This window comes from Osmerus eperlanus, chromosome 13 (genome assembly GCF_963692335.1).
Source record: "Osmerus eperlanus chromosome 13, fOsmEpe2.1, whole genome shotgun sequence".
Taxonomy (NCBI): domain Eukaryota; kingdom Metazoa; phylum Chordata; class Actinopteri; order Osmeriformes; family Osmeridae; genus Osmerus; species Osmerus eperlanus.
Genome location: NC_085030.1, coordinates 5,493,922 through 5,509,725, shown reverse-complemented (window position 1 = coordinate 5,509,725; position 15,804 = coordinate 5,493,922). Strand labels below are relative to the sequence as shown.

Sequence of the window (15,804 nt, the reverse complement as noted above, 5' to 3'; positions counted from 1 at the left end):
GAGGGCAGCAGAGTGCTTCTGGTCACAGCCAGCTGCACTCTCCCACAACAGAGTAGGAAGCTCTCTGGAGCCTTTGTGGTTCATCACAATAATTAGATAAATACACGGGATTCTAATTCAGGAATCTCCCTAAAATACCCCAAAATACCACTTTTTCTGTCTTTCACTCACCACATTGCAGGGCTCACAAATCACAAATGCTGACTGATCAAGCATGCTCTGCTTTAGCAAAACCAGATAACAACACCAACAGTCTTGTTTGGTTAACTTTTCTCATTTCCCAGCAAAGTTAAACAAGGTGTATGAAGTGCAGGTACCAGTAATGATGGAGAGTGTGTTATTCAGCACGTCTTGCTGTGAAACAACATCTATTTTGCGTTGAAACCGAGGCCCGAGCTGGCCTCTGGGCTGCAGATACTGTCTTTGTAATGACTGTGTTCCCCTGTGGAATGTAGAGCATTGTCTCTGCTCAAATGAGGCGAACGTGCACATGCACACGCGCGCACGTGTACTATGGCATACACACACATGCATGGAGTGCATGTGCACACACACACACACACACACACACACACAGGCAGACACACATACTCTTGGATCTTAACATTGATCCTTCCTTCCTCGTGTGTGTTTAGGGACAAACATAATAATCAATCAGAGAGTTTATGGACCACTTTGTGTGGCAGCTTGTAACTTTCCTCCTCCCCTCTCACTAATCAGATACAGATCCCTACTTCAAGCGCAGGCAATACACCTTCATACATCTTTAATGACTTTTAAATTAACCATCATATTTTTCTCATGACTCAAAAGCTTGATATTCATCAACATGGGTCGCACTCGCGGCTTAGCGGTGACATTTTTATAATTCCTTTGCACGGTTCCTTGTGTATATTTATAAGCGTAAGGATATTTATCTGATAGATGGGAGTATTAGACGGTACTCAGGTTGTGCGGCAGGGGCGGTTTGCCATGGTGACAGATGTTACGGTGTCTTTGTGGCAGGCTAACGAGGACAGTAAATAATGGCTCTGCGAGGTCACGGGATCGGCTGCTTGTGGTGGATCCATACAAGAAGATCACTCTGGATCTGCTGTGGGAAATGAAGAGAGAGTCCACATGTAATGGGAGATAGATTTCATGTATCAACACCTCGCAATGCCGCTGAGCCTGTTGTTTTAATGTGATTGACTTGGAAATTGTATTTCTTCCAACATCTCATATGAATTACAAAACGTGGCGGTTGTTTGCATATTCTCTTTCTCTTTATGTCGGTTTCTTTCTGTCTCTTCCTGAAACGGTGGGAGAGGGAACTCTGGGAGAGGTTTGAACTGAGACTTTCACTTTCAGCATGCGGGGTGCCACAAACACTTCTCCACTTCCTGGATGCATAATTCAGAAACCAAATTGGCTGATATGGGTTTTGGGATGAAAGGAGTCTGATGCAATACAAGGCAATATTGTAGTACAGTAGGACTGTAGTATCGAGGCATTAACTAGCAGAGGGTTAGGGTGGTAACTAATCTACTGTACCAGAGACTGAAGGTAGTAACTAAACTACCATAGTATTGGGGTGGTAACTAAACTAACAAACAGGGTGGATCTGGACTGGGGTAGTACAGTAACTAAAGTACCAGACTAAGGTTAGGATCTGGATTGGGGTAGTACAGTAACTAAAGTACCAGACTAAGGTTAGGATCTGGACTGGGGTAGTACAGTTACAAAAGTACCAGAATAAGGTTAAAATCTGGACTGGGGTAGTACAGTAACTAAAGTACCAGACTAAGGTTAGGATCTGGACTGGGGTAGTACAGTAACTAAAGTACCAGGCTAAGGTTAGGATCTGGACTGGGGTAGTACAGTAACTAAAGTACCAGGCTAAGGTTAGGATCTGGACTGGGGTAGTACAGTAACTAAAGTACCAGACTAAGGTTAGGATCTGGATTGGGGTAGTACAGTAACTAAAGTACCAGACCAAGGTTAGGATCTGGACTGGGGTAGTACAGTAACTAAAGTACCAGACCAAGGTTAGGATCTGGACTGGGGTAGTACAGTAACTAAAGTACCAGACCAAGGTTAGGATCTGGACTGGGGTAGTACAGTAACTAAAGTACCAGACTAAGGTTAAAATCTGGACTGGGGTAGTACAGTAACTAAAGTACCAGACTAAGGTTAGGATCGGGACTGGGGTGGTACATTAACTAAAGTACCAGACTAAGGTTAAAATCTGGACTGGGGTAGTACAGTAACTAAAGTACCAGGCTAAGGTTAGGATCTGGACTGGGGTAGTACAGTAACTAAAGTACCAGGCTAAGGTTAGGATCTGGACTGGGGTAGTACAGTAACTAAAGTACCAGGCTAAGGTTAGGATCTGGACTGGGGTAGTACAGTAACTAAAGTACCAGGCTAAGGTTAGGATCTGGACTGGGGTAGTACAGTAACTAAAGTACCAGGCTAAGGTTAGGATCTGGACTGGGGTAGTACAGTAACTAAAGTACCAGGCTAAGGTTAGGATCTGGACTGGGGTAGTACAGTAACTAAAGTACCAGGCTAAGGTTAGGATCTGGACTGCGGTAGTACAGTAACTAAAGTACCAGGCTAAGGTTAGGATCTGGACTGGGGTAGTACAGTAACTAAAGTACCAGGCTAAGGTTAGGATCTGGACTGGGGTAGTACAGTAACTAAAGTACCAGGCTAAGGTTAGGATCTGGACCGGGGTAGTACAGTAACTAAAGTACCAGGCTAAGGTTAGGATCTGGACCGGGGTAGTACAGTAACTAAAGTACCAGGCTAAGGTTAGGATCTGGACCGGGGTAGTACAGTAACTAAAGTACCAGGCTAAGGTTAGGATCTGGACCGGGGTAGTACAGTAACTAAAGTACCAGGCTAAGGTTAGGATCTGGACCGGGGTAGTACAGTAACTAAAGTACCAGACTAAGGTTAGGATCTGGACCGGGGTAGTACAGTAACTAAAGTACCAGGCTAAGGTTAGGATCTGGACCGGGGTAGTACAGTAACTAAAGTACCAGGCTAAGGTTAGGATCTGGACCGGGGTAGTACAGTAACTAAAGTACCAGGCTAAGGTTAGGATCTGGACCGGGGTAGTACAGTAACTAAAGTACCAGGCTAAGGTTAGGATCTGGACCGGGGTAGTACAGTAACTAAAGTACCAGGCTAAGGTTAGGATCTGGACCGGGGTAGTACAGTAACTAAAGTACCAGGCTAAGGTTAGGATCTGGACCGGGGTAGTACAGTAACTAAAGTACCAGGCTAAGGTTAGGATCTGGACCGGGGTAGTACAGTAACTAAAGTACCAGGCTAAGGTTAGGATCTGGACCGGGGTAGTACAGTAACTAAAGTACCAGGCTAAGGTTAGGATCTGGACCGGGGTAGTACAGTAACTAAAGTACCAGGCTAAGGTTAGGATCTGGACCGGGGTAGTACAGTAACTAAAGTACCAGGCTAAGGTTAGGATCTGGACCGGGGTAGTACAGTAACTAAAGTACCAGGCTAAGGTTAGGATCTGGACCGGGGTAGTACAGTAACTAAAGTACCAGGCTAAGGTTAGGATCTGGACTGGGGTAGTACAGTAACTAAAGTACCAGGCTAAGGTTAGGATCTGGACTGGGGTAGTACAGTAACTAAAGTACCAGGCTAAGGTTAGGATCTGGACTGGGGTAGTACAGTAACTAAAGTACCAGGCTAAGGTTAGGATCTGGACTGGGGTAGTACAGTAACTAAAGTACCAGGCTAAGGTTAGGATCTGGACTGGGGTAGTACAGTAACTAAAGTACCAGGCTAAGGTTAGGATCTGGACTGGGGTAGTACAGTAACGCAGGGTTTCTGGTCAGGCCCCTGAGGGAGCAGGGCTCTCTGAAGGAGAGAGCAGAGTTTGGCTCTACTGCAGATGCACTGGCCCGACATTTACAGAATGCCCTTGAATGGAGGATGGATGTGTGTATGTATGTGTGTGTGTGTGTGTATGAGTATACATGCACTCGTACAATGCCCTAATGAGTGCATGTGTTATTGTGTGTGTGTGTGTGTGTGAGAGTAAATGTGTGCGTGTGTGTTTGAGTGTGTGAGATGTTGTTGGGTTGAGTCAGTCTCCAGGGGAAGGGAGAAGGACAAATGCTCCTTAAAAATAGCCCCTGGGCAGCTGGTGTAGACAGTCTATCAGCAGTCCACCCCTGGGGCCTGGGACTGGAGGGGGGGGGGGGGTGTGGGGGGGGGGGGGTGGAGAGAAAGAGAGATGGTGAGAGAGAGAATGAGAGGGATAGGCAAAGAGAAGGAAAGTGAAAAAGGAATGAAGGGGATGAAAAGATGGAGCAGGACTGAAAGGGGGAAACAATACATGAAGAAATACATGAAGGGGAAGAGACAAACGGGGAGATGTTAAATTAGAGAGGCAAATGAGAACAAAGAGAGACAGAAAGAGAGGGGGGAGAGAGAGGTTAAAAAAGAAGGATAGAAAGAAAGAAAAGGAGAGTGAGAGCGCGAGAGAGAGAGAGAGAGAGAGAGAGAGAGAGAGGAGAGAGAGAGAGAGAGAGAGAGAGAGAGAGAGAGAGAGAGAAGGAGGTTCCCTGTCAGTCAGTCTGTGCATGCTGCATGTTCCTGGGGTTAATGCCGCAGCCTGGTGTTGGAGGAAGACTGTGAAGTGAATCCCTAGACGTCTTCAGTTACTAATACACCTCTGCCAGGTTCTCTAAATCGCTCCCAGTTGACAGGAGAAAAGATCCTTCAGACCCACAGAGACCCTTTATGGAAATAACTGAGCCCCATTAGGTCTCCCTAGCCTCAGCAAGTGTGTGGGTGGAGGCTGTGTGTGTGTGTGGGCGTGTGTGTGTGTGCGCTCTCAGTTGTTATAATGTGTAACATGTTGGACTGATGGTTTTTACAACTGTTTCTTCTACTGGGAGCAACAAGCTCATCAAACTGGTAGTTATTTAGAGCAGTTGCTGCACTACTTAAATATGAATGTGTGTTTCGTGTTCTGGGTCACTAAAAGGTCTGCAGTGATCTGAATGTTCCACAACAGGAAGAATTATGGGAACATTCTAATTCGAAGATCGGAAGATTCAAAGATTCAAAGATTCAAAGATTCAAGGATTCAAAGATCCAATCATTCAAATATGCAAGGATCTAAAGATACAAAGTTCCAAAGATTCAAACGTTTGGCATGAGTGTCTTACATGACCATGGTCTAGCAGTGACCAGGGCCACAGGTTCACACAGCATGTACACACCAATCACAACCGCAGACAGTGAGAGCATGGACATCTGTGTGAGAGCGTTCCAAATATGCGTGTGCGTGTATGTGAGTGTGTATACCTCCACTGAGCTAATTGAGCCTTTTTTCCTCAACAGTTGTGATCTCGCCGACTGTAGACAGATGCCCTTCGGCAAAAGGTATGTGTGTGTATCAACCCGTGTGTGTGTGTCTGGCAGGCAGACCCGGGGTCTATCAGAGGCGTATTTAGCGGTCTCCAGCCATCATTAGTAGCTGACTGTCACCCCAGCGTTGGCCTGGCTGAGCTCTTTATAAAGCTCTGTTTGGAATACCCCGGTCACATGTGTTGCGCTGCCAATGATGAACACTGAAATGAGTGCTGATGGAGTGTGTGTGTGTGTGAGCGGGTGTTGATGGAGCCGAGCCGCCCTGACAGAGATGTTACACAGCAGCGCCCCCCCACTCCCCCCTACTTCTCTCACCCCAGCCCAGGTCTTGCTTTCAATGTCATCATTAGATGCCCAGCGGGCCGGCACACAGAGAGTGCAGAGTCTTTAAAAAGCCTCCAGGAAGGATGTGGAATCAAAACAAACACCTATGGAATCAATGTCATGTTGACAGCCTTGTCTAAATACTGTGAGAATACGCCCAGCATAGATTGCACTGGCTGTGATCCTCACAGCTGTCTGTGTTACTGAGTGATGTCTCTCTTCATCTCTCTCTCTCTCTCTCTCTCTCTCTCTCTCTCTCTCTCTCTCTCTCTCTCTCTCTCTCTCTCTCTCTCTCTCTCTCTCTCTCCCTCCCTCTCCCTCTCCATCTCCATCTCTCTTTCCGACACTACATCCACCTCAACTTAGAATGCTATTCTCCTTTTCTCACCCTCTCCTCCTTTCTCTACCTGGTCTCTCTTCAACCAAAATGCTCCCGCTCTTCACATTCACTAATCAAAATATGTTGTCTAAAGAAATGGTTCAATATACACTATCCAGTTCACGGCTAGCTATTGACCCTCCCCTTGGCGACAACTCTCTAAACCCAAACATTGCAGCTGACAGGGCTTTACCCTCCGTGAAAGGAATGTGTCTCGGAGTCAGTCAGTCAGGACTTTGGTTGAAGCTATTTGATGTTTTGTGCTGAGCGGATGCTAGGTAATGGATAGTGTGCGGAAGGCGATGGCCGTGTGAGTGAACTGACAAAGTTAGTTTGGCTCTCACAGATCTCCTGGTCCCCCAGGATCATTCAAACCACCCTGTGCTCCCCTCGAAAGACCCCCAATTACTGTGAGTGCGGGTGTGTGCGCGTGCGTGTGTGTGTGTCGGATGATTGGTACCTGTGCTAACAGAGAGAGGTCCCTCCAGCGTGAGAGTGGAGGTTCCCTGGTCTGGCCAGTTAACCCCCATCTCTGTGTCTGATCGCTGCGGCTCAGAACGCCCTCAGGGAAAACACAACCCACGCACACACATGCACGGACACACACTCACACACTCACACACATGCGTACACAAACACACACGTATATAAAACTCAGGACCACCAGGGTAATGCTATACACCCAGTGTCAGTAAGAGGAGAGTACTTAAGGTTCTATTTCACTCCTATTACCTTCGCTCTCATGTGCAATCAGGATGAGGTGATGGCCGGGCTTGGGGATGGGGCTGGTGTCGGGGTTGGGGCTGGGGCTGGGGTCGGGGTTTGGGCTGGGGTCGGGGTTGGGGCTGGGGCTGGGGTCGGGGTTTGGGCTGGGGTCGGGGTTGGGGCTGGGGCTGGGGCTGGGGTCGGGGTTTGGGCTGGGGTCGGGGTTGGGGCCCCACTTGTTTTACTCCCAGAGTTCTGGAGGGCCTGAAGAATGGCCTGCAGGGAGGACTGAACTGGGGATGTGTGTGGAGCTTGACTCAGGAGGAGAACAGAACAGAGATCAGAACAGAGGGGAGAGGAGGAGAGGAGGAGAGGAGGAGAGGAGGAGAGGAGGAGAAGAGGAGAGGAGGGGAGTAGAAAGTAAAGGAGAAGAGGGGAGAGGAGAAGAGAGGAGAGGAGAGCTGGTAGGTGTGGGGCTGACTTCACCACTTGCTGATCATAATGAGAAGGCTCTCTTCTGTCTACGAATGGGGCCCGTTTTACTGCATGTTGAAGTTTATTTTCCCTTCCCCTCTTATGTCCTGATAGCTTGATACTCACTGCATCTGTTTGTCTCTTTCTTTTGCTGTTTCTCTCTCCCTCACTTCCTCTCTTTCCCCATCTCTATGTATCCTCTCTCTCTCCCCCCCCCCCCTCTCTCAGCTGGCCCTAGATATCTGTTCTTTTCCCTTCCCTATGGGACATCTCTCTCTGTATCATTAATCTGTGCTTCTCTCCCTCTCTTTCTCTCCCTCTTTCCTCCTCCTCCTCCTCTCTCACACACAGTCGTTCCCTCCACCCTTCCCTTTCTCTTTATTCCAGCTGACGCGTCGCAGCTCAATCCATCATAACCCCCACGTGTGTGTGTGTGTACTGTATGCACACGTGTGTGTGTGTGTGTACTGTATGCACACGTGTGTGTGTGTGTAAACGTTCGTGCGAGTGTCTCCTCAGCAAAAATGAATGGAGACGCTACTAGAAGAAAGCAATTAGGCCAAGGCTTTGCCCTATCATTCACCCGCTAATGCGTCAGAATCGTGGGGGGGGTGGTCGGTGGAGGGGGGGGGAGGGGGGACTGTAGGGGCAGGGGTCCGTGTGTGTTTCTCACCGTAGGAACAGAGTAAAAGACGGATGATTGTGATGGAATGATTGGAGCTTTGCCTCTCCGTGGCCTTGGACGCGCTCTCTGCGCGTGTCGTGACAGCGCCACGGCATCGCCCTCCGCGACCCTGGCCAGGCCTCCCCCCACCCCCCCCCCCCTTCCACACAGTGACAAAGTCAAACACGGTGAACCCGTGATCAAACACGGTCAGCCACGGTTACGTTCAATCAGACGTGGGAGGTAAACCGCCGGGGGGGGGGGGGGGACCACTGGGGACAACAGGGGAGGAGATGACATGAGGGGAAGGGCGACTGAGGAATAGATAGAGGACATAGAAAGGAGAGATATATAGAATATTTAGAATAGGTGGAAACGACAGATGAGAGGAAGGTGACTCAGGTGGATGGACAGAATAGAGGAAGAGGGAGAGAAAGAGATATGGATAGATAGAGAGAGAGAGGCAAAGAGAGAGCAAGAGGGTGGACAGAGGAGAGAGGGGTGCGGGAAGAGTGTTAGGTCAGTGATGCGTACAGACAAACCATTTGCACCTCATCAGCACCAGAGCAGAACACCACCAATAGGCTTAGTGTGTGCGTGTGTGTGTGCGTAAAGTTTAGGTCAGCAAAAGCAGAATTGCTTTGAAAGTTCCACACGTTTGGATGAAATGCATGGCATATCACTCAAATCATGTAACTCAATTCATTCAATGATTAAAATATGTATCTAAAGCCTTTGTGTGTGTATGTGTGTGTACAGCGTTTGTGTCTTTCTGACATCCCAGTTTGTATACCAGTTCTAAGAACTGGAACTTTCCTTTGTGATTCGAACAAACCCAAAACGCTTTGTGGTAGTTAACTTTGTGACATCACTCAGGCCCCGGCAGCCAATAGGGTTTGCCGCGTGGGGCAGGTGAGGTGTGGAGTGCTGATATAAGGCCGTTGTGACCTGTGAGCCCAGCGGACGCCAGGAGAGTGTGTTCCAGACCGTTTCTCACTCACAATTACTCCTGATTACTGTGAGATTACTTCCACATGGGCTCAATGAAAACTTTACAGTTCTGCTCACAATACATGATGAGGTGGATGAGATTGGACTTTGACCAAGGGGTACTGAGTGAGAGAGGGCGATAAGGAGGTTGCGGTGGAGAGGGAGAAAGGGAGGAAGGCAGAGGAAGGAAAGATGGAGAGCAGAGCGAGAGAGGTTGAGTCAGAGCGAGAGGGAGAGGTTGGGACAAATGCAGAGACAGAGGGAGAGGGAGGGGGAGAAGAAGGAGAGGGCGAGGGCGAGGGAGAGGAAGGAGAGGGAGAGAGAAGAATAGAAAAGGAAAAACAGAGAGAATCAGAGGGAGGGAAGAAAGACAGATTGAGGGACAGAGGCAAAGGAATCTTGATGTGTTTGATCCATTGTTTCAGACATTTTTTGCTCTCTAAAGAATTGTTCTTTCAAAATCCCTCAAAGTGAAAACAAATGTTGTGGGTGAGACCGCAGAGAATGAACAAAAAAAACAACAATAAAAAAAACGATGTAAGCATTCTTCATGTTGCATAACTCCCTTAAAAAACTGCTCCAAGTTAGCCCTGGATATTTGAATCAGCTTCCACGGAGGCATGTTTAGATATGAATCTAATCGTTCAATCAATCACAGAATCACTCAATACAAACCAAACCCTAAGTGATTAACTTTGACAGAAAGGGAAGAAACGTTTGACCTTATTACTGCCCAAAAGATGTTTTGGGCAGAGAAAACGAAATTTCCCATAATTCCTTTTAATGCTCAATGAAACCAATGTACGTATTCCACATGTGGAGTTGCTCTCCTGTTTCACTGGGAGAGAGAAGTCATTAAACTCAAACTGCCGTACCTGCCCAACGTTTATGGGCGCTCACTGCGGCTAATCTGTCAATCCTATATTGACTTTACCCCTAGTTGCGACTTGTGCTTTTCTGGCCCCAACAGTTCTGTTGCTTTGGCCCCAGGTCATATATCCCTCGCCTCTTGAAGTGTTTCTGACTCGGGAAACAGAAAGGCCCAGAGAGAGAGAGAGTCCAGTGCCATAGCTGGGTCTGAAATGGGGGGGGGGGACTCCTGTGAGTTGGGGGCCTGATCTTGGAGGCGGGGGGTCGTGGAGTACTGTGTGTTTGTAAGGTCACTCAGAGTACAAGTGCAGGGAGTGGGAACTCACTCGCTTTCTCTGTCAGAAGCACTCGCCAGAGCCATCTGTACTGTGAGGGACTGTGGTCCCCTGTCCCTCACACACCCTCGCCGTGGACGAGCGAGCGAACACACACACACATGCATGCTGATACACTCACACACACACATAGCCACCGACACACTCATACGCACACACAAGCAGATACACACATACAGACACGCACGCACGAATACAGACACACACGTACACACACACATAGACACGCTCCTACACACACACATTTACACTCACAAAAACACAAAAACAATGATCAGCGGTCCCCTGACGCACACACACAGACCAACACACAAGCACACCCACCCCACTGTTCACAGGACAACAAATGAACCAGTCCAAATTCACATTAACATAATGTTTGGTTATAATTGAAAGAGCCTGTGTTCCTAATGAAAAAGTTAGTTTAGGGGCTTTTCTCTGCTCAGCTGTCAAACAATTTGGTCGTGTTTTGAAACATAATTGCGAGGACCGTAGCGTTTCGAAACCTAACCAAAACATTGCTGCGATGCTGGTCCCTAATGTTTCTAATTTGTTAAAATATGCTGAGTGAATGACAAAAGTGTAACAGCGGCCCGCCAAGGAAAACACATCAGAGCTGGGCCGGCTGGATACGCACTCTTTTAGAAACATGATCAATGTAACCTTTGTTACTGAGAAGAGGGGGGGGAGAGAGAAAGAGTGAGAGAGATAGAGAATGAAAGCGAGAGAGAAAGTGAGAGAGCGAAAAAGAGAGGGAGGGAGAGAGAGAGAGAGAGAGTGAGAGAGTGTCCCTGAGTGCATCATGAACAGAAATAGCAGGCAGGGAAAAACAGTGGTTAGGGTTGTGTGCGTCTGGCCATAACCTGAATACACACACACACACACACAAATCTTTCACAATGAACACAGACAAGTAGTGTATCGATGTGGTGGAAAAGACAAGCTGGAAGGAATATGACAGGCTGCGTTCACAAGCTGTCGTTCTGTAGAAATGTATGGAGGAAGAGAGAAAAGAACTTAATCACTTCCAGATGAAACTATTTTTCCCAGTTTTTTCTCTCTTCTTTCTCCCTGTCTATCCTTCTTTCGCTCTCTTTTTCTGTCAGGCTGATCGTGTTGGAGTGGGAGAGGGATAATCTGTCTTGCCCCCACCTCTAACCCAAAACTAACATAGAGTGGAAGTGGACTGGAAGTTTGTGTGTGTGTATGTGTGTATGGGTGTGATTGCACAGAATGTGTGTGCGTGCGCATGCGTGTGTGTGAACCCATAAAGTGCATAACTTATCTCTCTCTTCCCCTCTCTCTGTCTCTCTCTGTCTCTCTCTGTCTCTCTCTCTCTGTCTCTCTCTCTCTCTCTTTCTCTCTCTCTCTCTCTATCGCTTCCCTCTCTCTCTCTCTCTCTCTCTCTCTCTCTCTCTCTCTCTCTCTCTCTCTCTCTCTCTCTCTCTCTCTCTCTCTCTCTCTATCGCTTCCTCTCTCTCTCTCTCTCTCTCTCTCTCTCTCTCTCTCTCTCTCTCCCTCTCTTTATCTCTCTGACCTTCTTCTCATTCTCTTGCTCTCTCCATCTTAAAGTCTCAGTAGAATAACATACACACGCTGTGTGAAAGGATTCATGGTTTATTAACCCGAGGTCCTTTTCCTGTTTAAACACTGACAATAAAAACAAACTTTTCTTACTCTCTCTCTCTCTCTCTCTCTCTCTCTCTCTCTCTCTCTCTCTCTCTCTCTCTCTCTCTCTCTCTCTCTCTCTCTCTCTCCCTCTCTCTCTCTGTCTCTCTCTCTCTCTCTCCGTCTCTCTCTCTCCCTCTCTCTCCCTCTCTCTCTCTCCCTCTCTCTCCCTCTCTCTCTCTCTCTCTCTCTCTCCGTCTCTCTCTCTCTTCCTCTCTCTCTGTTCCTAGCCATCCATACCTTTATCGTTCTATCAGTCCGTGGCCATACGTGCACTGGGCCCTGCACAGTATGTTTGTCTTTCTCCTTTCTCCCTCTTCACACGTTTATCTGCAGTATCCATCGCTCTCTCCTCCGCCCGGGCTCTCCCCTGTCTCCTTACCTCAGAAATGTCTGTCCTCCCGTCCGCCTGCCTCTCACCCCCTGCCCTCTCTGCCTCCTCCATCAGGCTCTACCAGCCTCAGTCTGCTCCCAATCTCTGCTCTATGAGACAGTGTGTGACTGCCCGGCGTCTCTCTCCACTTACACCCTCTGCCTGCCCACACACAGTTTACTCTCTGTTGGCAAAGGGTAGCCTGAGGTGTGTGTGTGTGTGTGTGTGCGTGGTCATTGTTTGTGTCTCATGGGCAGGATGAGATGCGTTTGTGTGTTTTTATGGAAAGCCGGCTCAAACGCGTGTGTGTGTGTAGGCACGTTTGAGCCGGCTTTCCGCGTCCATTTCCGCGTGTTTCGTTCTGTGTGAGCGAGGTGCGTGTCGGTGTGAAAGGGCGACTCTGTGTGTGTCAACCTGTGTGAGGAGAATCAGCGAATAATGTATCGTCCAGGGAGTGTGGCTTGACGCTTTTCTTTGCTCGAGTCGCATCATTCATTACCGCTAATTTGACGTTTACAGACCTCTCTGCTAACATCACATACTAAAGGCCATCGACTGGGCTTAAGCAGAAGCCCCTGCAGCCGCGCTACACGTCATACTGAGATGAGGACACGCGTGTTTGTGTGTGCTGGAGTTGCATCAATACCAGTTTAGTGCCTGATCTTGAGAACCAGACGAGTTATGTCTGCAGAGTCAGTTTCAAACAGCAGCTAAGTAAGTGTATGATTCCATGCTGGTCAACAAGGTTAATAATCAAAGAGACACACAAAACCTTGAGGTGAGTTCAACATTTCATGTCTGTTTGTGTGTTTTTTTTTTTTTTTTTTTTTTTTTTTTTACAGAATCAGCACTTAAATACAGCATTGTGTCATTAAATGACCAATCAACCATTTTCTCTCACAGATACAGGACATTAATCACCAATTAGCTAGCCCCACCACTGGCCACCTCTCTCATTAGAATATAATAGAATATAATGGTACTTAATGATGCTTAGGATACATCATTAAATGACTGAGCTGTAGAACATGTGGAAGCACCCTGCAGCATCAATCAAAGACTACCCTGTCAATCCAGAGCCCGCGCACAATGTCTGATTTTGTGTGTGTGTGTGTGTGTGAGTGTGTGTGTGTGTGTGTGTGAAAGTACGCGTGTGTACGTGCACCAAAATCACTGGCCCCGGTTGTGACCTCATTAGGAACAAATGAAAGTTGTACGTTCCCTGTCATCAGCCTGTCTGTCTGTCTGTCTGTCTCTGTGTTTGTCTGCCTGCTTTGCCTGTCTTTCGATCTGCCTGTCTGTCTGTACACATATAATATATGTAAAGAATACTGGGTACTCTGTAAAACTGGAGAAAACCCCCCAGATGTACTCTTTATTTGTCTGTATTTGATATATGAAAGAAAGAGAGTGAAAGAGAGAGTGAGACAAAGAGAGAGCAAATAGGCTATCTGGTGTTTTTCATTTTAGCCGAACAATAAAGATAAGTGTTGAACACGCTCGCTCGTCACATGGAGTTCACGGACCTCCTCCCCTCTCCCTCTCTCCGCTGGCAGAGGAGAAATCCATCCCTCCATCTCTATCTCTCTAACATCCATTACGTTTCCCAGACCCTCATTAGCCCCACACACAGTGAATTAGCTGCAGCAATTACAGAGAATAAAAAGCAGGGAGCGTTGGGTTGGCTCCCACTACCAGGTACAGCAGAGATCACACACACACTCCCACAGTCAGAGCCTAATTACTGTGGGAAAAGAAGAGGCACACACACATACACACACGGACCAAATACTGAGACACAATCACCCGCACTCACACATGCAAAAATGTGCGCGCACACTCTAAAAAGTCTCTTCTCCACACCGGCTCCACATTTCCCTCTGTCTTACTCTCTTTCTTTTCTTTATCTCTATCTATCTATCTCTCTCTCTCTCTTTCTCTTTCTCTTTCTCTTTCTCTCTCACTCTCTCTTTCTCTCTTTCTCCAAGGTTTCTCTGTGTGTGTATTCTCTTGTTATGCATTCTCTTGCTCCTTCTCTTTCCCTGGCTGTCTGGGTCTGGCTCCAACTCCCTTCTCCCCCCCCCCCTCTTCTCTCCATCCCTTCCTCCCTTCATCTGGGATCCCCATGGGGACTCCGGTTCCCTCTTTCAAATACGCCTTTCCGCTCCTCTCTCCTTCATCTCTTCACGCGGCGAGGAAGAGGAGGAGGAGGAGGGAGGAGGACGGGATTATGAATATATCTCATTTAGATACAAGCGGCACTGAGGCTCCTGAATGCATATCTCTTGATGTGGAGGCAGAGTCTTTGAGCGTGCTCCCCAGGAATAAGACTCTTCCCCTGGCCACACCAGGCAGAAGTCTCCCATGCCAGGAGCCCTCCTGCCACAGGTCTCCACCGCTGACCAGCCTCTCTGCATGGCTCCCAATGCATGCTATGCCTGCATCCCTGTGAAGGTGTATGCATTTATAACTATGCGTGTGTGTGTTGCTGCATACGAAGTAACGTAAAACGAAGCCTTCTTCCTTTGAGCCACATGGGAGAAGGTTGAGTCGGAAGCTCAGCTGGTCATGAACACAGCTAGCTCTGCAGCTACGTGCCTAACCTCCATCATTCAATTTAGCACCTCTCACGATGAAATCCCCTCCCGGTTGTGAACACATATCCCACGTTGCAACATGTCAGCAAAACAATCAACTCTGTGATTAGATAGAAGGTGAAAAAAGACCTGGCCGCACACAGACCCACGCATACAATCATGCACACATACAAACACGCTAGTGCACTCACACAAACACACAAAGACACATACACAAGCACATACATACTGTACATGCACCCCCCCACCCACCCACACGCACCCCCCCCCCCCCCCCCCCCCCACACACACACACACACACACACACACACACAAGCACAAACACACCATTTTCCAATGATTCCTCATTGCAGATCATTATCATGTTTCCAGGTCAGGTCTCTCAGCATTCCGGAACCCTCGAGTTACCACGGAGACCCTGGAACACTGTGAGGTCAGCAGTATCCAGGGTTCCGCTCTTTTACAAGCTAATCCAATCCAAGGGCCCTAAATTAGATATGCAAAAATAAAACAAGGAAATTAATTTTCTGCTGATGACCGGATATGCAAATGATGACTCAATTACGTGTGGGCGGGTGCGTTTTTAATTAATAACCCAAGAATCATCATTAACTAATATGTTTAGGAGGAAGCTGGCCGAGCTAGGCCTGGCTGCTATGCCATAAGGTGCAATGCATTATGGAATTAGAGTCATTAGTGAGACGGGCTTGGTGGGGGAGGGGTATAGTGGTGTGATATACACATGGGTATGTGACCTGTAGAATGACTATCTCGTCATGTGCATAGTCAGACATATGTCTAGAGGGACTGTATGTACTGCTGATCATCAGCTGGATCTAGCTGTAGGCCGCATCAATTCCTGTGTTTGCAGGAAGCAGGCGACCGTGTAGCTAGTGAGTTTGTTGTACAGGACTGTAAGTGTAAACATATTTGCAGGAGTCTGATAAAAAAAAAATACTTACAAGCAGGCTCACAGACAGGAGGTAACTTTAATTCAACATTGTGAAAGTCCAAAAGTTATCTTACAG

General features: G+C 47.8%; 1 protein-coding gene across 1 annotated transcript in view; it reads right to left on the bottom strand.

The window, feature by feature from the left end:
- Nucleotides 1-5,496: 5,496 nt before the first annotated feature.
- The window catches only part of ebf1a (EBF transcription factor 1a), a 16,610-nt gene continuing 6,302 nt past the window's right edge, over nucleotides 5,497-15,804 (bottom strand). The window contains exons 6-7 of the mRNA XM_062476903.1: nucleotides 6,833-7,017; nucleotides 5,497-5,549 (exon numbers count right to left, since the gene is read on the bottom strand). Coding sequence (XP_062332887.1) covers nucleotides 5,497-5,549; nucleotides 6,833-7,017 — 238 coding nt within the window. The remainder of the gene's footprint in view (nucleotides 5,550-6,832; nucleotides 7,018-15,804) is intronic.